The 22677-nt window shown below is 36.4% G+C and overlaps 1 protein-coding gene and 1 long non-coding RNA gene across 2 annotated transcripts in view; one reads left to right on the top strand and one right to left on the bottom strand.

The window, feature by feature from the left end:
* The window catches only part of LOC306852702 (voltage-dependent T-type calcium channel subunit alpha-1G-like), a gene marked incomplete at its 3' end in the record, with an annotated part of 234961 nt that overhangs the window by 128868 nt on the left and 83416 nt on the right, over positions 1-22677 (bottom strand). Inside the window, exons 3-4 of the mRNA XM_079389755.1 lie at positions 18718-18829; positions 8385-8518 (exon numbers count right to left, since the gene is read on the bottom strand). Coding sequence (XP_079245881.1) covers positions 8385-8518; positions 18718-18829 — 246 coding nt within the window. The remainder of the gene's footprint in view (positions 1-8384; positions 8519-18717; positions 18830-22677) is intronic.
* On the top strand, positions 1008-4727 carry LOC306852473. Its single transcript, XR_013782593.1, has 4 exons — positions 1008-1284; positions 1726-1755; positions 2034-2077; positions 3287-4727. It is a non-coding gene; the product is annotated as an uncharacterized lncRNA (long non-coding RNA).

Raw genomic sequence — 22677 nt, 5'->3', positions numbered from 1 at the left:
TCATGACCTGATCAGGAGCTTTTACTGTGATTCAATCTTGAGCAGACCTGTCTCTAAACTCAGCTGTCAGTTATTAGGTAGAATAGAAATAAAAAAGTAAACTTCATCAGCTGTTGTTGATGCTTTTGAGCAGTGGGCTTGTGAAAGCGTCTTCTGCATGTTCTGGTGACAGTCACACAAAAGACAGTAACTGTCAGCTTTTTTGACATGAATGATGGCAATTACGTTGACAGGTTGTGCTAGCCTTAGAACTATTGACTTGACCAGAAACTGACAGCTGTCTACATGAAACAGAATACATGTCAGGTCAAACCACCAAGGAGGAAAGTAAATTATCAGCATTTTCTCACCAAGGCATTCATGTGAAAAGGCCATCACAAGATAGATCAATTTATTCTTACTATAAAGTGAAGAAAATCTTCAAATAACTGTAATGTTTTTTCGAATAGTGGAGTATAATGTCAAGTCAATCCTGGCTCTCAGGGTCAGCTTGCTGGGTTTAAAATGAGCGGTGAGTGTGTACCAGAAGAGAGAAAGTGAGTTGAGGGATCTTTCTAAGTTAAAAACCTGAAATGTTTTCAGGAAGACAGTCAGAGCCTTCACTCCCTTTTATCAGCCAACTTCCAGGCAAAAATCCAATGATACTGTGGAAGGGGAAAAAAGATGAGGAAGATGAAGAGGTAAAAAAAAAAAAAAAGAGGAGAAAAGAATGTTCTGTTGATGTGGAAGTATAAGAATATAAAAGTGGAAGAGGAAGACAATAAGAAGCAAATATGGATGTGGAAAAAAAAAAAAAAAAAAAGTGAATATGTGGACGTGGATCAGAAGAGGAGGCTTTAGAATTAGTGGAATGAGGAAGAGGAAGGAAAAGAGAGAAGATTAAGACATCTGGGCCTGACCTTAATGGTGAAGCTTCCAGACTAAACATACATCATATCCCAGATGAGGTACATAACATTCAGCATATCATTACAGGGACTGATGAAAAATAATAGTGTAAAACACCACACTGTAAACCCGAACAGTACAACTAACTTATAAAAAATGAGAACACCATAATTATAATCAATTACATAGTTTATTGAACTTAAAACTATAGCATTTTTTGAACAAATGACTTAATTTTAATTTTGCGTTGCTCATCATTTTTGAGTATACATTGCTACTGAAGTGATATTTTTTAAGTATACGGAGTGACGTTCAATGACGTCATCTACGTCAGGACGTACGCCATCGTTCTGACTGACGCTACCAGAAAACATAACCAAGATGGCGGACACTCGTGTGAGTATTTCATGCACATTTTTTAACCATTAACCCCATTGCCATATTTAATTTATTATGTAACGTTAATATTGTAATCAGTTAGTCAGCGGAACCAAGTCAGCAACATAGTTTTGGCCCAGATCCGGTCTATATCTGGCCTGAGTGAAATCCATGCGGGCCAAATGTGAGCCGGATCTGGGCCAACGCTGCTTGCTGTCTGGGAAGTCATAATTTTTTATTCTGTTTTTGTTAAGCGATCTGTTCTGGAAAATGCTTATTTATGCTTGCCTTCAGCTGTTAATGTGCTTGCGGCTAGCTGTAACTTGTATCCATTACGTTAAGGCTAATGACACAAAGTTATATATTGGAAAAATAGTTAATAATAAGAGTTGTGAAAACTAGGTATGGTAGAGACACCGGCAAGCTCGTATTAACAGTTACATATTTTTTGCCTTGTAGGCTAAAGTGGATGCAGAGTCTGTGAACTTGGTAAGTATCCTTTTTTCGTTTACTTCAGATATTTTTAGCAGCTTCACACATAAACCTGCATTGAATATTTATCTAATTTTGTACAGATCAAGTTAGCAAGTGAGTGAAGTAAAATAACGTGTTCAGAGTTTACCACGCAATGTACAAATTGTACAAAACAATGACTGAAAGTCTGAAACATGCTTTGGCCTCATTGGTCGACTTTGTAGCATTTGCCAGATCTAATCCATTATAATCATGAAAACTAAAATGCTGCTATTTTTTGTTTTCCTGTATAGATGTATAGTACCTGTTATTGTGAAGATCTGATTCAATTCCAGTGGTAAGTTACATAACACAATGTAAAGTTAAGGCTAAATTTCTTGGTTTTAAAAAAGTATTCACCCCAATTGTAGGGATAAAAAAATCAATGGAGTGGAAGTGCAAGTTGTGTGCCGTCTAAAAAAACATATTTCGAAAAAACATTTCCTGTGGTAAAGCCAGTGCAGTACGTGTTGGAGTCTGGGCGCACAGTCGTTTATGTCCCAATACTTCAGATGATCCAGGAAATATTCAAACATACTGACATCCTTGACCGAATAAAAGGAAACCAAGGCATCACAAGAAGGTCATTATATGAGCCATAAAGATGGCAAGTATTTCCAGGAGAATACTTTGTTGTCATCTTCAGAACTGTCACTGCCATTGATTTTATACATAGATGATCTAGAAATCGCTAATCCACTTGGGACTTCACGTAAGATCCACAAACTCTGTTCAGTCTATTGGATGTTTGGTGATCTGCCATCTAAATATCGATCTGCACTGCATGTGATTCAGCTCGCAGTCCTATGTAAGGTACCAGATCTTCACAGCTGTGGCTATCAAAGAGCACTTTCTCCTTTGTTGCAAGACCTTGGCTGCCTTGAACATGATGGGGTTTTTATCGAGTCCCTTGGTCGGTCAGTTCGGGGTACTGTTTCAGTTGTTGTGGCTGATAATCTAGCAGCCCATTCCTTAGCAGGCTTTGTGCAGTCTTTCAGAGTTGGATATGTTTGTAGGTTCTGCAAAGCTACACGAGAAGAGATTCAATCTTCTGCTGTTGGAGATGGCGAATTTACCCCAAGGACAAAAGCCAACCATGATCATGACCTGCAGGATGTTTTACAAGGGGATGGTCACAGTCAGTTTGGTGTCCAAAGAGACTGTGTCTTGAGAGAGAGTTTGCAGTGTTTTCACACAATCACTGGTTTCCCGCCTGATGTCCTTCATGATCTTTTTGAAGGCATTGTTCCAGTGGAGTTGGCCCTGTGTATTATATATTACCTTAATATATATTCAACTTTATTTCACTCTACTTTTGCAAATTCTCTATGTATGTTCTTGTCTAGTTTTTAAATTTGGGCCAATTCTGTGTAAACTGAAAAGGCCTGCCTGGTTAAGTATGATACTATATTAAAGTGATAGTTAACCAAAAAATTCTTATGATATACCTGATGATGTAATTCATTACTAGACATGTTTACAGTTGGACCCTCTTTGTGCATTCCAGGTGGAGGAGTCGGATGAGCCAGACATCACTGGTACCCCTCTTGCCCTTGTGATGGAAGTCACTGAGAACACTGGTCCTGTCTGTTTCAATCCGGCAAGGACCGCTGTTGTGGTGGAAGATGAGTTTGTGCTGAGCGACATCCCCACGTTTCCTGAGGCCTTTGTGTTACTCTTTGGGTTAATGTATGCATTGCATTTGGATTACCCAAGAAAATTGATTCACACCTTCACATTCATCCAGAAAATGCTGATGGGGCTTGATGATGGTAAACCTCTGAAACCCTGCTTACTCAATCTAAAAAATTAACTATTACTTACTTTGTAGGCAAATTCCATCTTGTCTACAAGTGCTGTTTTAAGTGCTTGGATGTTTTCATTGGGTAGGTTGTGTCCTGGCCACCAAATCTATCTTGATTGCACTCTGGGTTTGTTAGTTCCTGCTAAGTAGTTTTGTAAGCGTATGTTGTAGAAAATGTAGTTTAAAGCATTTATACATTTGGTATGTTGTCTTCTGCACCAAATCCACCTCAGTTGCACTTCTACAACAAAAACTTTTTGCAATCAGATTGTATTTTTTTATTCTAAGGTGTTTTACAAGTGTATATTGTTAAACATGTAGTTTAAACATTTGGTAGGTTGTTACTTTAATATTGTCACTTCCTTTGTTTATCTCAATTTGTTTTATAAGCTAAACATGTAGTTTACAGCATTTTTACATTTGGTAGGTTGTTTTCTGCACCAGATCTACCCCAGTTGCACTCTTACAACAGAAACTTGATTTTTGTTATCAGATTTTGTTTATTTTAAGGTTGTTTACAAGTGTATATTGTTTAATATGTATTTTAAACATTTGGTAAGTTGTTAGATCTACCTCAGTTGCACTTTACACAATGGAACATGTAGTTTAAAGCATTTAAATGTTTACATTTACGTTTTGTACAATCTATCTCTGTTGCATATTTAATGCAATCAGGTATGTATTATTGTTTGTGTTTTGACTTAATTTATTGTTTTTATTTCCTATAATTTATAATTTTTTTAACATTTCTTTTTGGAGGAGCTTTATTTATTTTATTGATTTTATTTATTTTGATTTGCCATGTTGCAAAATAATGGCCATGGGTGTAAAAAATTATAATCGATGTTTTAACAGTTTCTAATTTGATTTGTTACATGTTTACAGAGATTTATATAAACAGTTGTGCAAAATAGACAAAGAATTTAATAGTAAATAAAAACCCTTTAATTATATGTCAACAGTTCTGTGTGTGCTTTTTAGTATTTTGAATATGTATCAGGCTATGAGTTATTCAGGAGTTTATTTCTTGAATAAAATATTTTATTTATATAAGTGGTAATTAGTTAAAAACAGTTAGTATTGAAAACATAAAACTTTAGTGTAGCATATGTAAAGTTTTTAAGTACACTGTACTTAAAATTATAAAAAAAGGAAAGAAAAATATTTAAGTTTAGTGTAATTGTAATTTTTAAGTATGTTTACTTAAAAAATCTTAGGTAATCAGTTTCCACAAAAGTTTTGAGTACTCTGAACTAATCGGGTTTTACAGTGCAGGTATTCCAGTAAAATAAATATTTAAGCAAAAATAAAAGACAAAATTTGTCTTGTATCTGTTTCCTGTCTAGGCCAAAGTTGGCATGAAAATGCATGAGAGAATAATGCCTGAAATAATAACATATTGGTTCCATGTCAAAGTATGCAACATTTGGTAGAGCATTATGGAAAAACTCGTAAAACTCACTTCCATCAAGGTTATGGCAAAGTACGAAGAAGAAATTCTAGAAATGCCTTTATACCCAATCTCTCGTTAAAAATCGTAAAAGCTTTTCTGTCTCATAGAGTATTTAAAAAGCCTTGAAACAATCCCTAAAGACACTGTCACAATCCCTGTAGAAGCCCCGTGGATTTGGAAAGTTTTGTGTATTTAACTCGGTGTGTGTGAAGACTCTGGATAGGAAAAGGGCAAACTAATTTAAAAGTGATTCAACAGAAGTTGCCAAACCGCTGCGGGTGTCTGAAACTGATACCTTGTCTTGGTGGGGTGTATTGAGGGTCTGCATTCTCTAAGGGTTTGCTTTGAAAGATTGAGAAGAGAGAAAGCTCGCCTCAATGTCTCTGCAGATGAGACACACAAAGACATACGATCCACAGCACAGCAGCCAAGATCTTTCAACTTCTATAAGCACTCTGGCTCACCTCAGATAGAAGAGAACAGAAGATTCAGCAAAAAAATGTGTGATTGAAGGGGCTTTGGAAACCGAGCCATCTAGTTGAACCACCAACACCAATTTATTTACATATTAAGCAGGCTAGTAAGTTTTAGATTTGTGATTTACTGCATCAGAATGTTCTCCAAAAGGAAAAAAAAAGACACTAAATGTTAACCTTTAAACTGAAACAAATTGTTCATATAAACCAGGCCTCCAAGTTCTCTGGTTTATAATGAATTACACTTTATGTTAATTGGCCTGCCAATTTTTACCCAAAGCCCAAAACATAAATTAATCTTAGTACTAACAAACTAAATCAGAATCCGTGGTTCTGCCATGATTTTTGGACAGAGTACTACATTGGACAGTGGACAAGTAACACAGCTTTTTGGACATGTCACTATAGTACTGCCATTGATTTTTGGACATGTACCACAGCAGCAGCTGGTATTCTTATAAGTACTTTGGAGCATCATGTGAATAACATTTCAGAATTATGGTATATATCAAAAACCATGGAACCTAATACCACTACTGTGCCATGGTCCTGATTCTTTAGAAGGTACCACAACTGATCAAATTGTCATGAATTACTGAAGGTTTTGGTGGTAAGCGTTTCATCTGGAGAAGTATCAAAAACCCAAGGGGAAACTAGTTTGCGCCAACAGTGGAACAAGCCAGCAGTCTGTCACTCTTGCATGGTTATCTTGTGTACACACTTTGGATGATGTCTCCTGAAAGTGCTTCTATACGCTCCATATGCTGGGATGATTTCAATCTCAACAAATATTCCTATGAGATTACCAACATGACACATGAGGTTAGGTCAGAGGTAAATCTGGCAATAAAGCCCATGCTGCCACTGAGTCATGACTGACACGCTTCATGGAATAGGAATGGGAGTCCTTGTGTTTCTTGGAAAGCACACATCACATAACTAACCACAAATCTTTTATCCACTAAACAGCTTGTCTTTCCTGACCTTTCATGGCTTTCTCGAAAAGTTGCAGATCTGTATTAGTGATACACATTTTCTTTACTATATTTCCCAGGGCACACATTTGCATAACTAACTGTCTGTATGTAATACGAGTCTCTTTGTTTTATGGTGTTTACAAACCCATGTTCATTGATTGGTGGTTCACACTAAAGTGCCTCACACAACAGCGTGCCCTATTTAGAAGACTTGAGATGCACACATACACATAAACGTAGAATCTGGCAGTGATAAAGATTATTTTGACACTCACACAGACACACTGAAGAATTACGTATTTGCAGCTAACCATGTGTGACGTGACCGATTCAGAAGCACTGGCTGATAACAGACAGAACTAGATGTATCCCAATTCTGTCATTATTTACTTATCCACATATTCCCTAGTGAAAAATAAATATACTAAAATGTATCTGAAATACATTTTATGCTAAGTATACTACAAATACATTTACATATTTATGTACTTAATTTAAAAAAAATACCCTGCAATTGTTCTTTTAGGTATACTTAAAGTCTGCTGAATTGGAACAACTAATTTTGTACTTAATGCACCTTAATTGTGCAGAAGTAGTGCTGAGGTCCAACTAAAGATATACTTAAAGTGTCCCTATTATGCCTTTTCGAATATTACCTTTCATGCAGTGTGTCATGTAACAGTATGTGAACATAAACTTTCTGCAAAGTTGTGAAGCCGAAAGTGTACGATATATAAAGTTGTTGTCTATCAAAAAAAAGAGTCGGCTCGCAATCGCCTAAACGAGTCGTTAGGAATTTGAATTTTATTCTGTTACGGCTGTATGTCACGAAGTAACACATTTGCATAATGTCCGCCCATGGGCTGTCATTAGCGCTGTACGCAGTAGACCAATCACAAAGGACTGCGCCATCTGACCAATCACAGCAGCGAGTGCTCACGGAAAGGAGGGGTTTAGAGAGACTGATTCTTCGAACAGCTTCGCACGAGTCGTTTAGGAATCATTTAGAAATTAGGTCAAATTAAAGCTATTTTTGAGAAAACTAAACAGTTTTTTTGACCTTGGATGGCATGATAGGGGCGCTTTAAGTATATTTGATTGTGCTAAAGTGGAACTATTGCAAGTTTACTTGAGGTACACTTTAAATATCTAGCATTTAAAGACTGATATTATTCAAAGATCACACCCTCATCAATAGTGACATTAAAACACATTTTAAGCTTAATATTAGCAAATGTGCATTGTACACAAGTAGTATTTCAAATAAAGTTTATATATTTTATATATTACTTATACACTTTTACTAGGGTTCCAAACTGATATGCTGTTATTTCTACTAGGTAATATGAAAGAATAATTATTTAAAATAATTTTCATGTAACTATTATATTTCAATAGTGAACATGTCTTTCATGCGCCAAAAAAAAAGAAAGAAGAAGAAAAACGACAAGCACAAAATGGCTCATATGGCCAAATATTCCAATTCTTCTAAAGCCATATGAGAAAGGGGAGAAATTTAAGCTGTTATCTACTGAAATTCTTCCTCAAAACTGAATGGCGGTGAATTTTTACTTAAACTTATACATATTATTTATTTATTTATTTAACATAATATGCATGGTCAATATGAACCATCACTGGAAGGAAAAGAGCTTCATGAAGGTTCGTCAAAATTACTTTGCAAGTGTTTCATGATAAGTAACAAACAGGTTTGGAACAACAAGAGGATGAGTAAAGATAAATATTATACATTTTTAGATTAACTGCTTCTTGAGTCAAAACATCTGATCATATCAGCCTCATGATAATAAATTATGAATACATAAAAAATAGGTACACTACAGTTCAAAAGTTTGGAGTCGATAAAGTTTCAGTAAAGTCATTTCAGGACTCACCCAGCCAACACAATGAAGAAGTCTAGCCGATTCCAGGTGTCTCCAAGGTAACATTTTTTCCCAAAGATGCCCAGTGCAACCATCTTGATTACCATCTCCACGGCAAAAAAAGCAAAGATGAAATCATCAAAGTCCTGAGGGAAGAGAGAAATATCCGAAGGGTTAGCAAAATCTTAAAATGCTGCACTGGCCAAATCAGTTTGCAAAAATATTCTTCTCTTGATCAGGAGATACAATTTAACTCGGACTAAATTAAGGACAACTTATAAATAAAGAAATAAACCCTCCAAAGGCATATGCAGATGAATATTAAATTTCCACTTTGATGTCACAGCATAGTGTGTGTGTCCATGTACTGAGGGGCTATAAGCCTTGACTCATCCTTACACAGAGATCTCAGTAAGTCTGAGTGGGCACAAACAGCCAACTCATCAGTCTTTACCCATAAATCCTCTGCTTACAGTGCGTTACCAGAAATGTACTATGCGTTAAAAAATCCTTACTAGATGTATATACAGGGAAATTATCTGCAATATGGAGTTTTATTGAATATGCATAGACAATACAGCATTAAGACGTAAACAGAAAGCATTTTTGCTTTAAAAAGACATTTTTAAAAGTTGCACTTCTGTCACGTGAGACGTGAATGCAACAGAAAAAGATATCCATCTTGTTTACATATAAAAAAAAAGAAACAAACAATGAGAAAGTAGCACAGTGGAATGTAAAAATGTGCTGTGTGTGAACGGCCCCTCAGTCTGTGTCAGTAAATTAAGTTTGTGCTAATAACCATAAAGTCAGAAGGACAATTCTGACAGACTGTGAAAATGTTATTCTCTCTAAACCTCCTCTGTAAAACTAAAAACATATTACATAAGGCAATTATGAGAAACACAGTGTCAGTTTGCTGATTATTTAGTTTATTTTTATTGAATAATGATTTGTTGATTAGAACTATATGCATGGAAGGAAAGTCTGCTAGACTGGTGACCAATTCAGACCTCCTTTAATTTAATTTCAACAATAGATGGTGCATTTTTGGACCTTATGAACTACATTTTTTAATGCATGCATACATTTTCCTCAGGCAGATGCAAAAGGCTGTTTGTCAGTTCTTGAGTAAAGACCACAGACCGGGTCCTTGAGACATCGGCGGCCAAATATGAACTCAGAGACCGTCATTTCCTCAAGGTCGAGCGTCAGTGAAAGACACCTGGGCATTCTCAGCCAGCGAGGACATTAGTCAAAGCTCTTAAGTGAGGGATTCCCTCCAGCCAAAGCACTTGCACTCTGACATTGCAAGGAATGTTAATTAAGCCGCAGTGGAGAGCATTTACTGTCACGTTGGACATTATTCAGAGCCTAGCGCTAATGTATTACCTCATCCCTGATCTGCTTGTATTGTACATATTGGACATTTGGGTTATAGAGCACTAGTACTTGCCAATTCAAAGTTAATGGTAACACACAACACATCCATAATGCTGTCAGGATGAGGACAAGGGGAGAATCTGCCAGCTTTCATTTTGCATTAATGGTTTAGGGAAGAGACTGTCTGTTCAGACAGAGATAGATCTCCTAAGACCATACCCTAATGTTCTCTAATTATCTGCCTTAATGTGAACATATGGTGAACACATAAAAACAAAATAATAATAATTTCGCTATAAATACCACAAAAATCTTCATACTGAAATCTCACTTTGAAAAAAAGGTTCTGCCCTGTATATTCACACTGCTCAACCTAAGGATGGTTTCTGCTCGACCAATCACTATTTTTGGCAGCATATGATATGAAAAAAGGTAACACTTTAGTATAGGGACGATTCTCAGTATTAACTAGCTGCTTATTAGCATGCCTGTTATTAACATATTTGCTGCTTATAAAGCACATATTCTGCATGACCATATTCTACATCCCTAATCCTACCCAATACCTAAACTTAACAATTACCTTACTAACTATTAATAAGCAGCAAATTAGGAGTTAATTGAGGCGAAAGTCGTAGTCAATGGTTTGACCTTAAAATGAAGTGTATTTATGTAATAATTCATATTTAAATAATTTTGTGACAGTAGATAAGTAAGTAAATAATAAGTAAATAAATGCATAAGACAAGATCACCAAAGTAACATTTAGTGATAACACTTTACTGGACTGATAAGGCAAAAGACAGTCCACCAACTGGCCCAAAACACTCTTGTGTTGGTCATCCCTATTGTTGGTCCCTGCAGTATTGACCGATCTTGACCCTTATATTTCAAGAGAGACAGATGTATCTTATTAGAAGTATCGTACAAGTATGAAAAACCAGCAACTGTCAAATTACTCTTTTTTTTAATATATGTTTTGTTCACAGTCCATGTAGAGCTTCTGCTCACACAGCTGTGCGCGTGCAAGTATAAATCTCTATGGGCCTTTCTACGGTTCAACAGCTCCCTCCAAAGATAAACGATGCAGAGAAGGGGAACCCCTCGACAAAACACTCTCAGAGTCTCCACACAGCCAGAAAACAGAGCTCAGGGGTTAAATATTCTCTACAGCGCTTTCCTTCCTCTCCCTTTCTCCCTCTCACACACACACACCCTACACACTATATGAATATCTTCCTCTTTATACTTCCCTGTCTCTCATCTCCTTTGTTTCAGAGAGCCTCTTCCCATATTCCTCCTCCCCTCCTTTTTCTCACCACATCTCATCCACCCATTTCTATTTAATACATGTCATCTTTCTCTTTCATATTTCTGGGGAAGCATTCAAAAATAGCTTGGAGAAAGAGTCAGTCTTATCCGCGCGTGTGGAAGCGAGGGTGTTTGCGTGTGTGCGGTGATCTTTTGGCACTGAATAAATCTTCTCATGGTGCCCTCTTTGTTGTACAAATAGCTGAGTGGTGTATTGTCTGCACTGCGAGTAGGTTATTCTAGTGCAACTGATGGCCATTTCTCGGAGAAAACAATTCTTTATATCCAGAACTTCTTCAGACCATCCGTCCACCCCCACAAATGCACACACTCACACAAAAAGAGAGGAGGAAGCTGCAACACACATTCACTGAGGATAAACAAAAATATCTTATGTCTTCTTACTAATTCATCTAATTCATGTGTGCGGAGAGCGGTTGCTATGCCGATGACATCATGGAGTCTAGGAGAGTGAAGAGACGTGTACAATGCAGCAGGAAAACACCAATCATCACACTACCATAAATCAACACAATAATGCACATTTAGTCTCTGATATTTGCCCTACATTGACATCTGTTGATGAAATATGCTGCTTTCACTAAACATTTAAAGAGATAGTTTACCCTAAAATGAAAATTCTGTCATCATTTGCTTACCCTCATGTCACTCCAAGTCTGTATGATTTTTTTTTCTTCCGTCAAATACCAAATAAGATGTCCATGCTGCAATTTTGTATCCAATGAAATTAAATAGACCACAAGGCCAAATAACAATGACAGAGCACTATGAAAATATTATACAAGCGATTCATATGATTCGTCCACATTCTTCACAAAAGCCTTCGGAAGCCTTATGATAGCTTTATGAGTTGAACAGATGAAGTACTTTCCTCTCTTAGCTCTCAAATCTCATTTGCGCAATTTCAGTATGCATATATTCAAATTTGCCTCATTTTAGTGGTTGGAAGACCAAAACATTGACAAGCAATGACGTTTGGCATAGTTGGTCTTAAAGGAATAGTTCACCCATAAATGTACTCACCCTCATGTCATTCCACACCTCTCAAAGTTTCTTTATGTTGAACACAAAAGTTTGAAGAATCAAACAGTTATTGGTTCCCACTGACTTCCATAGTAGGGAAAGACATATTACAATCTAGTGGGATGAACAATCTAATGCGATAAGTTTTGACGTGCCATATTTGGCAATACGCAAACGAGACATAAATTGAAAAAGCAGATTAGCAGTCGTTAATGACTTAAATTGTTCAATTCCTCATAAGGCCAAAAGGACACCATGAACAACAACAACCGTCGATAACTATAAGGTTTTAATGATAAATGACACAGAGGAAAGATATAATTGGAATCACTTTCAGAACAAATTTTTACAGCTGATGAGCGATAAAAACATTGACAGCCAATCAGAATCATAATAATAATAAACAGAACACTATCGTGCATTGAATTTAGTTATTGCTAGTTATCTTTATAGATATTCTTGGTGTGAATGGGCCTTAAAAAACACTGCACCAACACACACGAACAACGGCAACAGACGCGTTTGTTGGATTTTGCTGACTTAGTGTTACATGTCTGCATCTGTTGCCTTTGGTTGGCAATTGAGTAGATCAAGTACTGTATACTCACACAGCATTTTTTAGGTTTGCGAAATGTCTAAGAAGTGATGTACTGTAATCTAGTGATTGTCAGTGAGGGTCTGCATCTGTCAGCGCAGTGTGACTTACAGTAGGGTACATTTAAACAACAACGATATACAAAAATACTGAAAAGTTTTGCCGTTGCGTTTTTGAAAAAAATTGCATACAGACGACAACGGATTTTGTCCATTAGGCACATTTGACTTACAGATACAATGCGACAAAGAAGCTACACACTAAAGTTTTCTTCTTTTTTTGCACTCATTGCATCATGTCACTCGTAAGCAAAAAACCACAAGTGTCATTATTTGAATTACTCCAAGGCAAATGGGGTTCCCAGCAAAACAGCTGACAAATAGAACATATGCTCACTTTACCTGGAGAGAATGTTAAGAAAATCAAGCCAGAACAGATCATACTGTACTGTACAAGAGTTACGTAGTTCAAACCATGCATAAGAATCTCGTCATCCACAGTACTTGACGCTTTGCTCTCCTCTTAAATATGATACTACTCATTTTCTGCCCCAGAAACCACTTATCTACACCCTCTATTCAACCAAAGCTTGCATAATAACACACACATGCACATCCTAATGCTGGTTAAAGGATTAATTCACCTACAAATGAAAAAAGTTGGCATCATTTACTGACACTCATGTCGTATGACTTTTTCTATTGTGAAACACAAAAAGACATTTTAAATACTGTTTTTTCATGCAATGAAAGCTAATGTGGTCCAAAATAAAACTGGACTAAATTCACTATCATTGAAAGTAGACTTTTTCTTTAGTGTTTTACAGAGGTATGTCAGGTGTTTAAAATGATATGTAGTGACAGAAAATAAAAAAATTCCAAAAGAAATTAGGAATTCCAGGAAAAGGAAAGCACTGTAGAAATAAATGATAATGTGTTGTGTGGGTAGAAAAGAAGGGGCACAGAGAGAAAGAGAGAGACAGCAGGCATGGTCCCCAGCTTTATTGTATTTCCCTGAATTCCATTATTCCACCAAAGGCTTTCTTTTGGAGCTCATGCCGAGGGCTAACCTGAGTCACGTCAACTATGGAGCCCAAGCGTGTCTCCCTGACAGTGATGGGAGCTGATTGTATGTCTTTGTAAATTTCCTGATGACCAGGTTTGCAATCTTATTTCTGGCAAAGCACACTAATTTCCATATGGCAAGAGGGAGAGTGATTTGATAGAGCAGTCGGAGAAGATAATCGTTGTAAATTCTCAGATCTCAGAGATGAAACGGCCCAGGCCATTTATTTCAGATGAGAAGCAGGGAGGGGAACGCACAAAAACTGGGGTTTAGCTGTGCTACGGGTTTCAATTACTATCATTCAGAAAAATGCAAGTTTACAGAATAAAAATTAAACAAAGAAATTGATCTGTTCCCATTAAATCCCAATGAAAACTTGGCATTTTCAATGGAAGGAAAGCAATCTCACCCAGGAATGGTGGAGAGAAAAAGATGATGGTTCCAGGAAACTCACAGCAAGAAAGCACCTCTAAATCCCATTTCAGTTTTAACACTGTAAATGTGCACCATGGATATTCCAATATACAGTACATTTCTGAAATAGATATAGCTCAGTTGTATTACCATGGCCAAACCATATCACTATCCATACCATTCAATACTACACTAAATTATTAAAGTGTAAATGCAATTTTATTATCATATTATATATATAGTTAAAAAATACTATACATTATTGTTCAAAAGTATGGGGTTGGTAAGATTTTTTTTTTGCTAGTGTTTCTAAGACTTATTCACAACGGCTGCAGTACAATGCAGTAAAAACAGAAATATTGTGAAATATTATTTCAATTTAAAATAAGTATTCTATTTTGATATACTTTAAAATACAATTGATTCCTGAGATGAAATAGCTGGATTTGCAGCAGTCATAACTCCAGCCTTCAGTGTCACATAATCCTTCAGATATCATTCAGATATTCTGATTTGGTGCTCAAGTAGCATATGTAACCCTGGACCACAAAGCCAGTCTTAAGTCGCTGGGGTATATTTGTAGCAATAGCCAAAAATACATTTTATGGGTCAAAATTATCGATTTTTCTTTTATGCCAAAAATCATTAGATATTAAATTAAAGATCATGTTCCATGAATATATTTTGTAAATTTCTTACCATAAATATATCAAAACTTCAGTTTTGATTAGTTATATGCATTGCTAAGAACTTCATTTAGACAACTTTAAAGGCAATTTTCTCAATATTTAGATTTTTTTGTACCCTCAGATTATTTATTCAACTTTCAGATCATGTATAAATCCCAATTTCGAAAAAATGTACACTTAAGACTGCTTTTGTGGTCCAGGGTCACATTATTATCAATTTTGAAAACAGTAGTGCTGCTTAATATTTGTGTGGAAAACGTGGAATTTTTTTTATGATTTTTTTTTTATGAATAAAATCTTAAAAACAGTATTTATTTGAACTTCAAAACGTGTGTGGGTGTGTGTGGGTGAGAGAGAGAGAGCGAGAGAGAGTGTGTGAGTGAGTGTGTGTATGTTTTATACATATATATGACTAGATAATGTGCACTAATCAAGTGTTATGTCAAAAGTATGTCAAAACTGATTTCAAAATGCAGTCTGGAGGCAAGCCACTGCACCATTTTTATAAGATTTATGTGATAGTTTGCCTTTGAACAGAATATTATAAATCACGTCTCACCGTGTTCACTGCACTCTGTACAGTGAACTTGACCGACTGTCATAATGTAAAGATCACAGATTAGTATCATTCATTATAGCAACCATTAGCTTAATAACTCAGAAATAAGAGGCGATTCACCTCATGTCACAATCAGTCACATTATATTCTGAAGTGCCTGATTACAATGGCTGCCTGGACGAGTGGCTTTGAAGTCGTGTTTTAAGCACTTCATTTAATGTGGTTTAATCCTCTCTAGGGCCAGGCCATTTCAGGCTCATTTGTTTTTATACAGTTCTCCAAACGCTTGACACCCCCATAGCATTAAAGGGATCACATGGAGAGGAAGAGAGGTTGAAAGTGTTATATAACTTCTAAGAGCCTGAAAAAAGTTTAGGGAATTTATCATTTTCTTCACTTCATGACAGTATATGAAGCATAAAATAGATCTGACAAAACTAAAGTTTTTTTGTTTTTTTTTCAAGAATAATCAGGAGAAAATAAAGATGTGACACTACAGGCAAAATGCTACTTTTCATACAAAACAGAACTGGTTCATAAATCAGTTTATGCACACTACTATTCAAAATATTGGGTGATTTTTTTATGTTTTAAAAAGAAGTCTTACATTCACCAAGGCTTTATTTGATTTAAAATGAAATAAAAGTGTGAAATATTACAATTTAAAACACACTTTACTATGTATTTATTATTATTATTATTATTGTTGTTGTTGTTGTTGTTGTTGTTGTCGTTTATAATAATACATTTAAATTTCCAAGGCCCTTTATGCCAGTTTTAATATTAGTATTAATATATTATTAATAATATTAGTATTAATAACAGTGGTCACACTTTATTTTAAGGTCCATTTATTGCTTTTAGCAAACCATTAACTATGACATCAATAAACTAATTTGCTGCTTATTAATACAACACGAATTCCGGAAATGTTGAGACATTTTTAAAATTTTAATAAAATGAAAACTAAAATAATTTCAAATCACATGAGCCAATAGTTTATTCACAATAGAACATAGATAACATAAAAGTTTAAACTGAGAAATTTAAGTTTAATGCACAAAATAAGCTAATTTCAAATTTGATGCCTGCTACAGGTCTCAAAATAGTTGGGATGGGGGCATGTTTACCATGGTGTAGCATCTCCTCTTCTTTTCAAAACAGTTTAAAGACGTCTGGGCATCGAGGTTATGAGTTTCTGGAGTTTTGGTGTTGGAATTTGGTCCCATTCTTGCCTGATATAGGTTTACAGCTGTTGAAGAGTTCGTGGTCATCGTTGATGTATTTTTTGTTTAATGATGCGCCAAATGTTCTCTATAGGTGAAAGATCTGGACTGCAGGCAGGCCAATTCAGCACCTAGACTCTTCTACTACGAAGCTATGCTGTTGTAATAGCTTCAGTATGTGGTTTTGAATTGTCCTGCTGAAATACACATCGTCTGGGGGGGAGCATATGTTGCTCTAAAACCTTTATATACCCTTCAGCATTCATTGAACTGAATGCTGATGACACGCTGGAAGGTCTCCCTCCTCTCTAGCTCGGAGGACACGGCGTCTGTGATTTCCAACAAGAATGTCAAATTTGCACTCATCTGACCATAGAACACTTTTCCACTTTGAAACATTCCATTTTAAATGAGCCTTGGCCCACGGGACACGACGACACTTCTGGACCATGTTCACATATGGCTTCCTTTTTGCATGATAGAGCTTTAGTTGGCATCTGCAGATGGCACGGCGGATTGTGTTTACCGACAGTGGTTTCTGGAAGTATTCCTGGGCCCATTTAGTAATGTCAATGACAGAATCTTACCGATGAGTGATGCAGTGTCGTCTGAGTGCCCGAAGACCACGGGTATCCAACAAAGGTCTTCGGCCTTGTCCCTTACACACAGAGATTTCTCCAGTTTCTCTGAATCTTTTGATGATGTTATGCACTGTAGATGATGAGATTTGCAAAGCCTTTGCAATTTGACATTGAGGAACGTTGTTTTTAAAGTATTCCACAATCTTTTTACGCACTCTTTCACAGATTGGAGAGCCTCTGCCCATCTTTACTTCTGAGACTCTGCCTCTCGATCTGATGCCAATTAACTTAATTAGTTGCTAGATGTTCTCTCAGCTGAATCTTTTCAAAAATTTCTTGCTTTTTCAGCCCTTTGTTGCCTCTGTGTCAACTTTTTTGAGACCTGTAACAGGCATCAAATTTGAAATGAGCTCATTTACTGGATAAAAGTGTAAAATTTATTTGTTTAAACGTGTTATGTTCTCTATGTTATATTGTGAATAAAATATTGGCTCATGTGATTTGAAAGTCTTCACGAAAAGTTTATTTTATTCAAATTTAAAAAACGTCCCAACATTTCCAGAAATCGGGTTGTAGTTAGTAAGGTAGTTGTTAAGTTTAGGTATTGGGTAGGATTAGGGATGTAGAATGATGTGCAGAATATGTGCTTTATAATCAACAGCCAATATGTTAATAATAGACATATAATAGACTAATAAGAAACTAGTTAACAGTGGGAATTGGTCCCTATACTAAAGTGTTACCTTATCAGTATTACAGAACTGTACAGAAAAATAACATTTATTTGGAAAAGGATATCAATTTTAACATTATAACTGTCTTTACTGTCGTTCTGAATCAATAATGCAGTCTTGCTAAATTTCTGAATTTCACTTAAAAAAATAATTAAAAAAATCCTCCACCAATATTTATATTTATATGAAATATCGATGTCCTCTATAGAGGACAAAAGTGAGTTGTTGCTGGGTCCAAGAATGATAAAAGACATTTATAGCAGAACCTCCAAAGCAGAAAAAAGAGGATGGCTCTCTGAAATCCTTAGGGCAAAACATTCATCTATTAAACAAAGCAAAAGGAATTTAGCAGATTGAAATCAAAGTCCCTGAGCCATGTTCACAGGTCAATGTTAAACCAAAGCAGTGTCTTTCCTGTGATAACCTGCTTTGAATTACAGGCGAGGATATTTTTGTTGACTATCGCCACATGTGGTTTTGGGCATTCCTGTGTCTCTTGGAAGTCATTCAACACAACATGCTTCAGGATATCTAGAGAAACCCAGCGCTCCACAAGAGACGACGACAAACGCCTCAAAATAACCTCCCTTTTTTGAGTTGTAACAGTCGTTGGATTTCATTTTAACAACGAGTTCATTTCAAGTCTGTGTCCAATTACATTTTAATTTGTTTACCATCTGTTCTTTGATCTATTTAAAGTACATCGGGTTACGGAAGGTGGTGTATTCTAGGTATGAGACTTACCTCCAGTATCTTGCATCGCTCTGAGTCACAGTGGCTGTCCTCACAAGGTTGAAACATTCCCAGAGTAACACAGTTCAGCAGGATAACCAACATGCTGGCCCTCTCGAACCATGTGGGAAGCAGAAGTTAAGGAAGAGTACATATAAAATACATGCAGTCACAGAAAAATAGCAAACCTCTTGTTCAGAATATAAATAAACAACATTATTGCAGCCTGTGCAGATTTTTAAAAAAAGGATTCCGAAACAATTTTCACTCAGAAATTGACAGCAAATTTCAACAAGGAACACACTGAAATAAACATTAATTCTGAAGTAGATAGAGTGAAATATTATTTTGTAAAACCTACTGTAAAACAAAACTTCATAAAAAAAATTTTTTTACAGTTTTTTTTTCATACCACATCCAAACCACATTTACCTCACGGTTGCTAAAGTGAGTGATAAAGAGTTAAAAAAGCACAACTAATGCTTATTTATTGATGTGACTGTGTTGTACAAATGATGTCCTTTTTTCACAGTATTATAATCTGTTTTGGAAAAGACAGCAAGGTGAAACTAATAAATTATCACGTTATTGTTAGCGATCACATAATTTAGTTATTACAGCTTAAACAAATAACATTTCAAAGGCTAAAATCACTTTCTCTGTCATGAAAACGAGGTCAGTCCAGCTAAACGTGTTACAAGGCCAACGGTGATTTAGTCATTATGTTCGCCATTATTTTTCTTGATTTACTTGTGGAGAATAAATGACCCAGAGATCATTCATCCTTTTAGCTCACCGCTAGTAATCGATCACGCGGTGGGAAAATGTGTGGCTGGTCCCTCAGATGCCACGTACCCATCCAGGGGTCGAGCTCGCACATTTACATCTAAATTAAATACAAGAATGCTAATGCCTATATGGGGTGCCGTCTGAGCAAAGTGGCACCAGACAGAAACCAGCACATTTTTCACAATTACTGCCAGCAGAGAGCCCAAGGGGACACAATTACAGCCACCAAAACAAAATAAGAGGATGCGCCATCAAACGGGAAAGTTTCCTGCCAGGAGAAACTCTGATTATGGTCAACAATAAAATTATATATTGTCCGATGACATTTTAACTTAAGAAATTAACGCTCAGTGGATTTACAGTGAGATTCAGGCTTCTTATGTGATCACATTTTCACAATGGCATCATGAATTAGTGCTGTGTACAAATATATGAGAAGTCATAAACCTTAATAATGTAACTCTTGGCACATTCTGTGTTCGCTGAAATGATTTCTGGTGTGAAGTCTCAACGGTGTTCTGGTATTTTACAGTTCTTGACCATAATGAACGTCTCCAGATGCATAAAGGGGCTCGGGCTATAATGTATTCTGCATGAATAATGTAAACAGACAGAATGTGTCTTCTTCCTCCAGAAAGGCGGAAGACTAATTACAAGCTGCTAACTTCTCTCAGGCATCATTGATCTATATACACTGAACCAGAGGCATGGAGGAGAGTCAGCGGAACTGACAGTCGTGAACTATGTGAGGAAAATTACTCAGAAACAATGTAAAAATATGGATGACGCACAACATAGGTTTTAATAGTAAATCATGCAATTACACTATAGATTTCAAAAGTTTGGGGTCAATAAGATTTTTATTTACTTTCTTATTTATTTAATGGAAGAAGAATATACTTTTATTCATGGATGTATTAAATCGATCAAAAGTGACAGTAAGGCCATTTTTATATAATGTTAAAAATAAATATTTCAAATAAATACTGCAAATAATGTTTGTTAATAATGTTCATCAAAAAATCCTAGGAAAAATTGTTTTTATCACTGTATCTACAACATATTAAGCAGCACAACGGTTGATAATAAAAATAAATATTTCGGAGTAAATGAGTATATTAGAATTATTTCTAAAGGATCATGCACTGAAGACTGGAGTAATGATGCCATCACACAAATAAATTATATTTCTCAATATTACTCTTTTTACTGTATTTTCGATCAAATTAAAGGAGCTTTGGTGAACATAATTTTTTTTTTAAATATCACAGAGCCCAAACTTTTGAACTGTTGTGTAGCTACCAAAACATCTCAACTTAACCCATTAATGCCCTTTTTTAATTCCAGAGATTTCTGCAATTCAAATTATTTATATTATTCCTCATACTGTGCAGCATTGCATTTCTGCTATCCAGTATTTTTGCATAATGTTTGATTTTGCATAATGTCTGACCGTTGGCAATGAGTTTCAAGTGTTTTATTTCACTCCACAATCTTTCTGCTTGCATAATAAAATAATTTTGAATCATTACTGCATGTTCATTTATTTACTCGGTGAACAGGGGCTCTGCTCATGCTCTCGGGGGTTTATTCTGTGATAATGACTGGCTGACTGCTTCCATCTCTATATAGAAACTCCCATAGAAACCTATGCAAAGATTGAGATAATAAGGAAGTTGCCAGGTGCATTTCAGTGAAAACAACCTACCCACCACATGACACATTATCCAGCAAGTTGTCAAAAGCTCTTTCTAAAGTGGTCTACTTATATGCCCTTTTTTTTTTTTTTTTTAATTTATAGCAACCAAAACAATATTCACAGCAAGAAAAACAGTGGTAGAGCCTTCGGCAACTCATAAATGCCCACAGGATTAAAAGGGTTAATGAATGTAGCGAGTCACAGACATAGCAAATGTTTCCCTTGCCAGCAAGCAGTAATAAAAAACGAAATGGAGAGCGTCCCGTGGACAGTAATATCCACACAAACCCCTATAAACAATAAATGAGAACACTGGAACATGTGCTTATAAATTATTTCATAAAGTGTAGCTTTAATTTGGAAAAACAAAGCAGTGAACTCACAAAACAGCCAGAATCTGAGCTTAAAAATGCTGTGTGATCCTTAACGGGTATCTCTATGCTTCTGAAAACTTCTCAGTGGGCCGTGGCACACATACAGATGCACACAGAACATCCCTACCTACATTTCCACCGTTCACCATGAGCAGACACGCGTTTTCTCTCACGTGGACCCCCTTCACCATTGCTGGAGGAGTGTAGGTGGGTTTCACTCACAGGCAACGGTGAGATCAAAACCTCATCAACTCTTTATGTTGTGTTTATGTGGAGCCCAATTCCCACAAGAGGCTCCCTTCATGCTCTGAAAAGCCTCACTTTCACTCATCTGACAGGCTGGAAGCAAGTAACAAGGCATAAAAATATGGCGTGTGTATGGTTGTGTGCGCGATTTTGCAGTTTTTCCAGGTCGATTTTGCAGACTAATGCTAGCAAACACACCTGAAAGAGTGACGGGGTGGGCTGAATAAGCAACACGCTCAGACTTTTCAAGCTCCAGCGCTTCTGTATAAACTTATCTTTATGTTAAGTAATGAATAAATGAGGGGGCGTCCTGTATGCAGGATGCAGCACTATCGGGACATTCTGTTGCAAGGACATGCAATGATAATAAAGCTAGCTAAATAATAAAGCCAAATGCATCTCCTAGAAATGCACTGAGAATTCACTTTAGTACCTCTTCCTCTTTAGTATCTCTAACTGTTCACATTTCTATTCCTTCTAGCCTAAATGTGTGCATGCAGGCACTTTAAATGTTTAGTGGCCCTTTCTCCAGGGTCTCAGAAGCCCATATGGATGACTGCCATGCCTGGTTAATAGCCATATTTCATCCGTCCTATGTTTAATTCAAGGCTCTTGGCATTAGCTATGTTTCATCCCAGGCTTTTACATTCTCCAGTGTCGCGAGTCCTGACATGGCCCTTTGCTGGGACCCTCGCAGGATTAAGTCTGCTGGTGCCACTGTGCTAAAATGTTCATCCTGCTCCAATGCAAGACCCATTTCATGCTATTATGTCATCGTACACTCTTTAGCAAAGGACATTTTGCTTCCTACCCCATCCTAAGAATTGAGTAAGTTTTTTGAGTAACCGCGAAACATGCTCAAAC

The sequence above is a fragment of the Barbus barbus genome (assembly GCF_936440315.1).
Source record: "Barbus barbus genome assembly, chromosome: 32".
Taxonomy (NCBI): Eukaryota; Metazoa; Chordata; class Actinopteri; order Cypriniformes; family Cyprinidae; genus Barbus; species Barbus barbus.
Note: the sequence above shows the minus strand (reverse complement) of the source record. Positions and strands in the feature narration are given on the sequence as shown.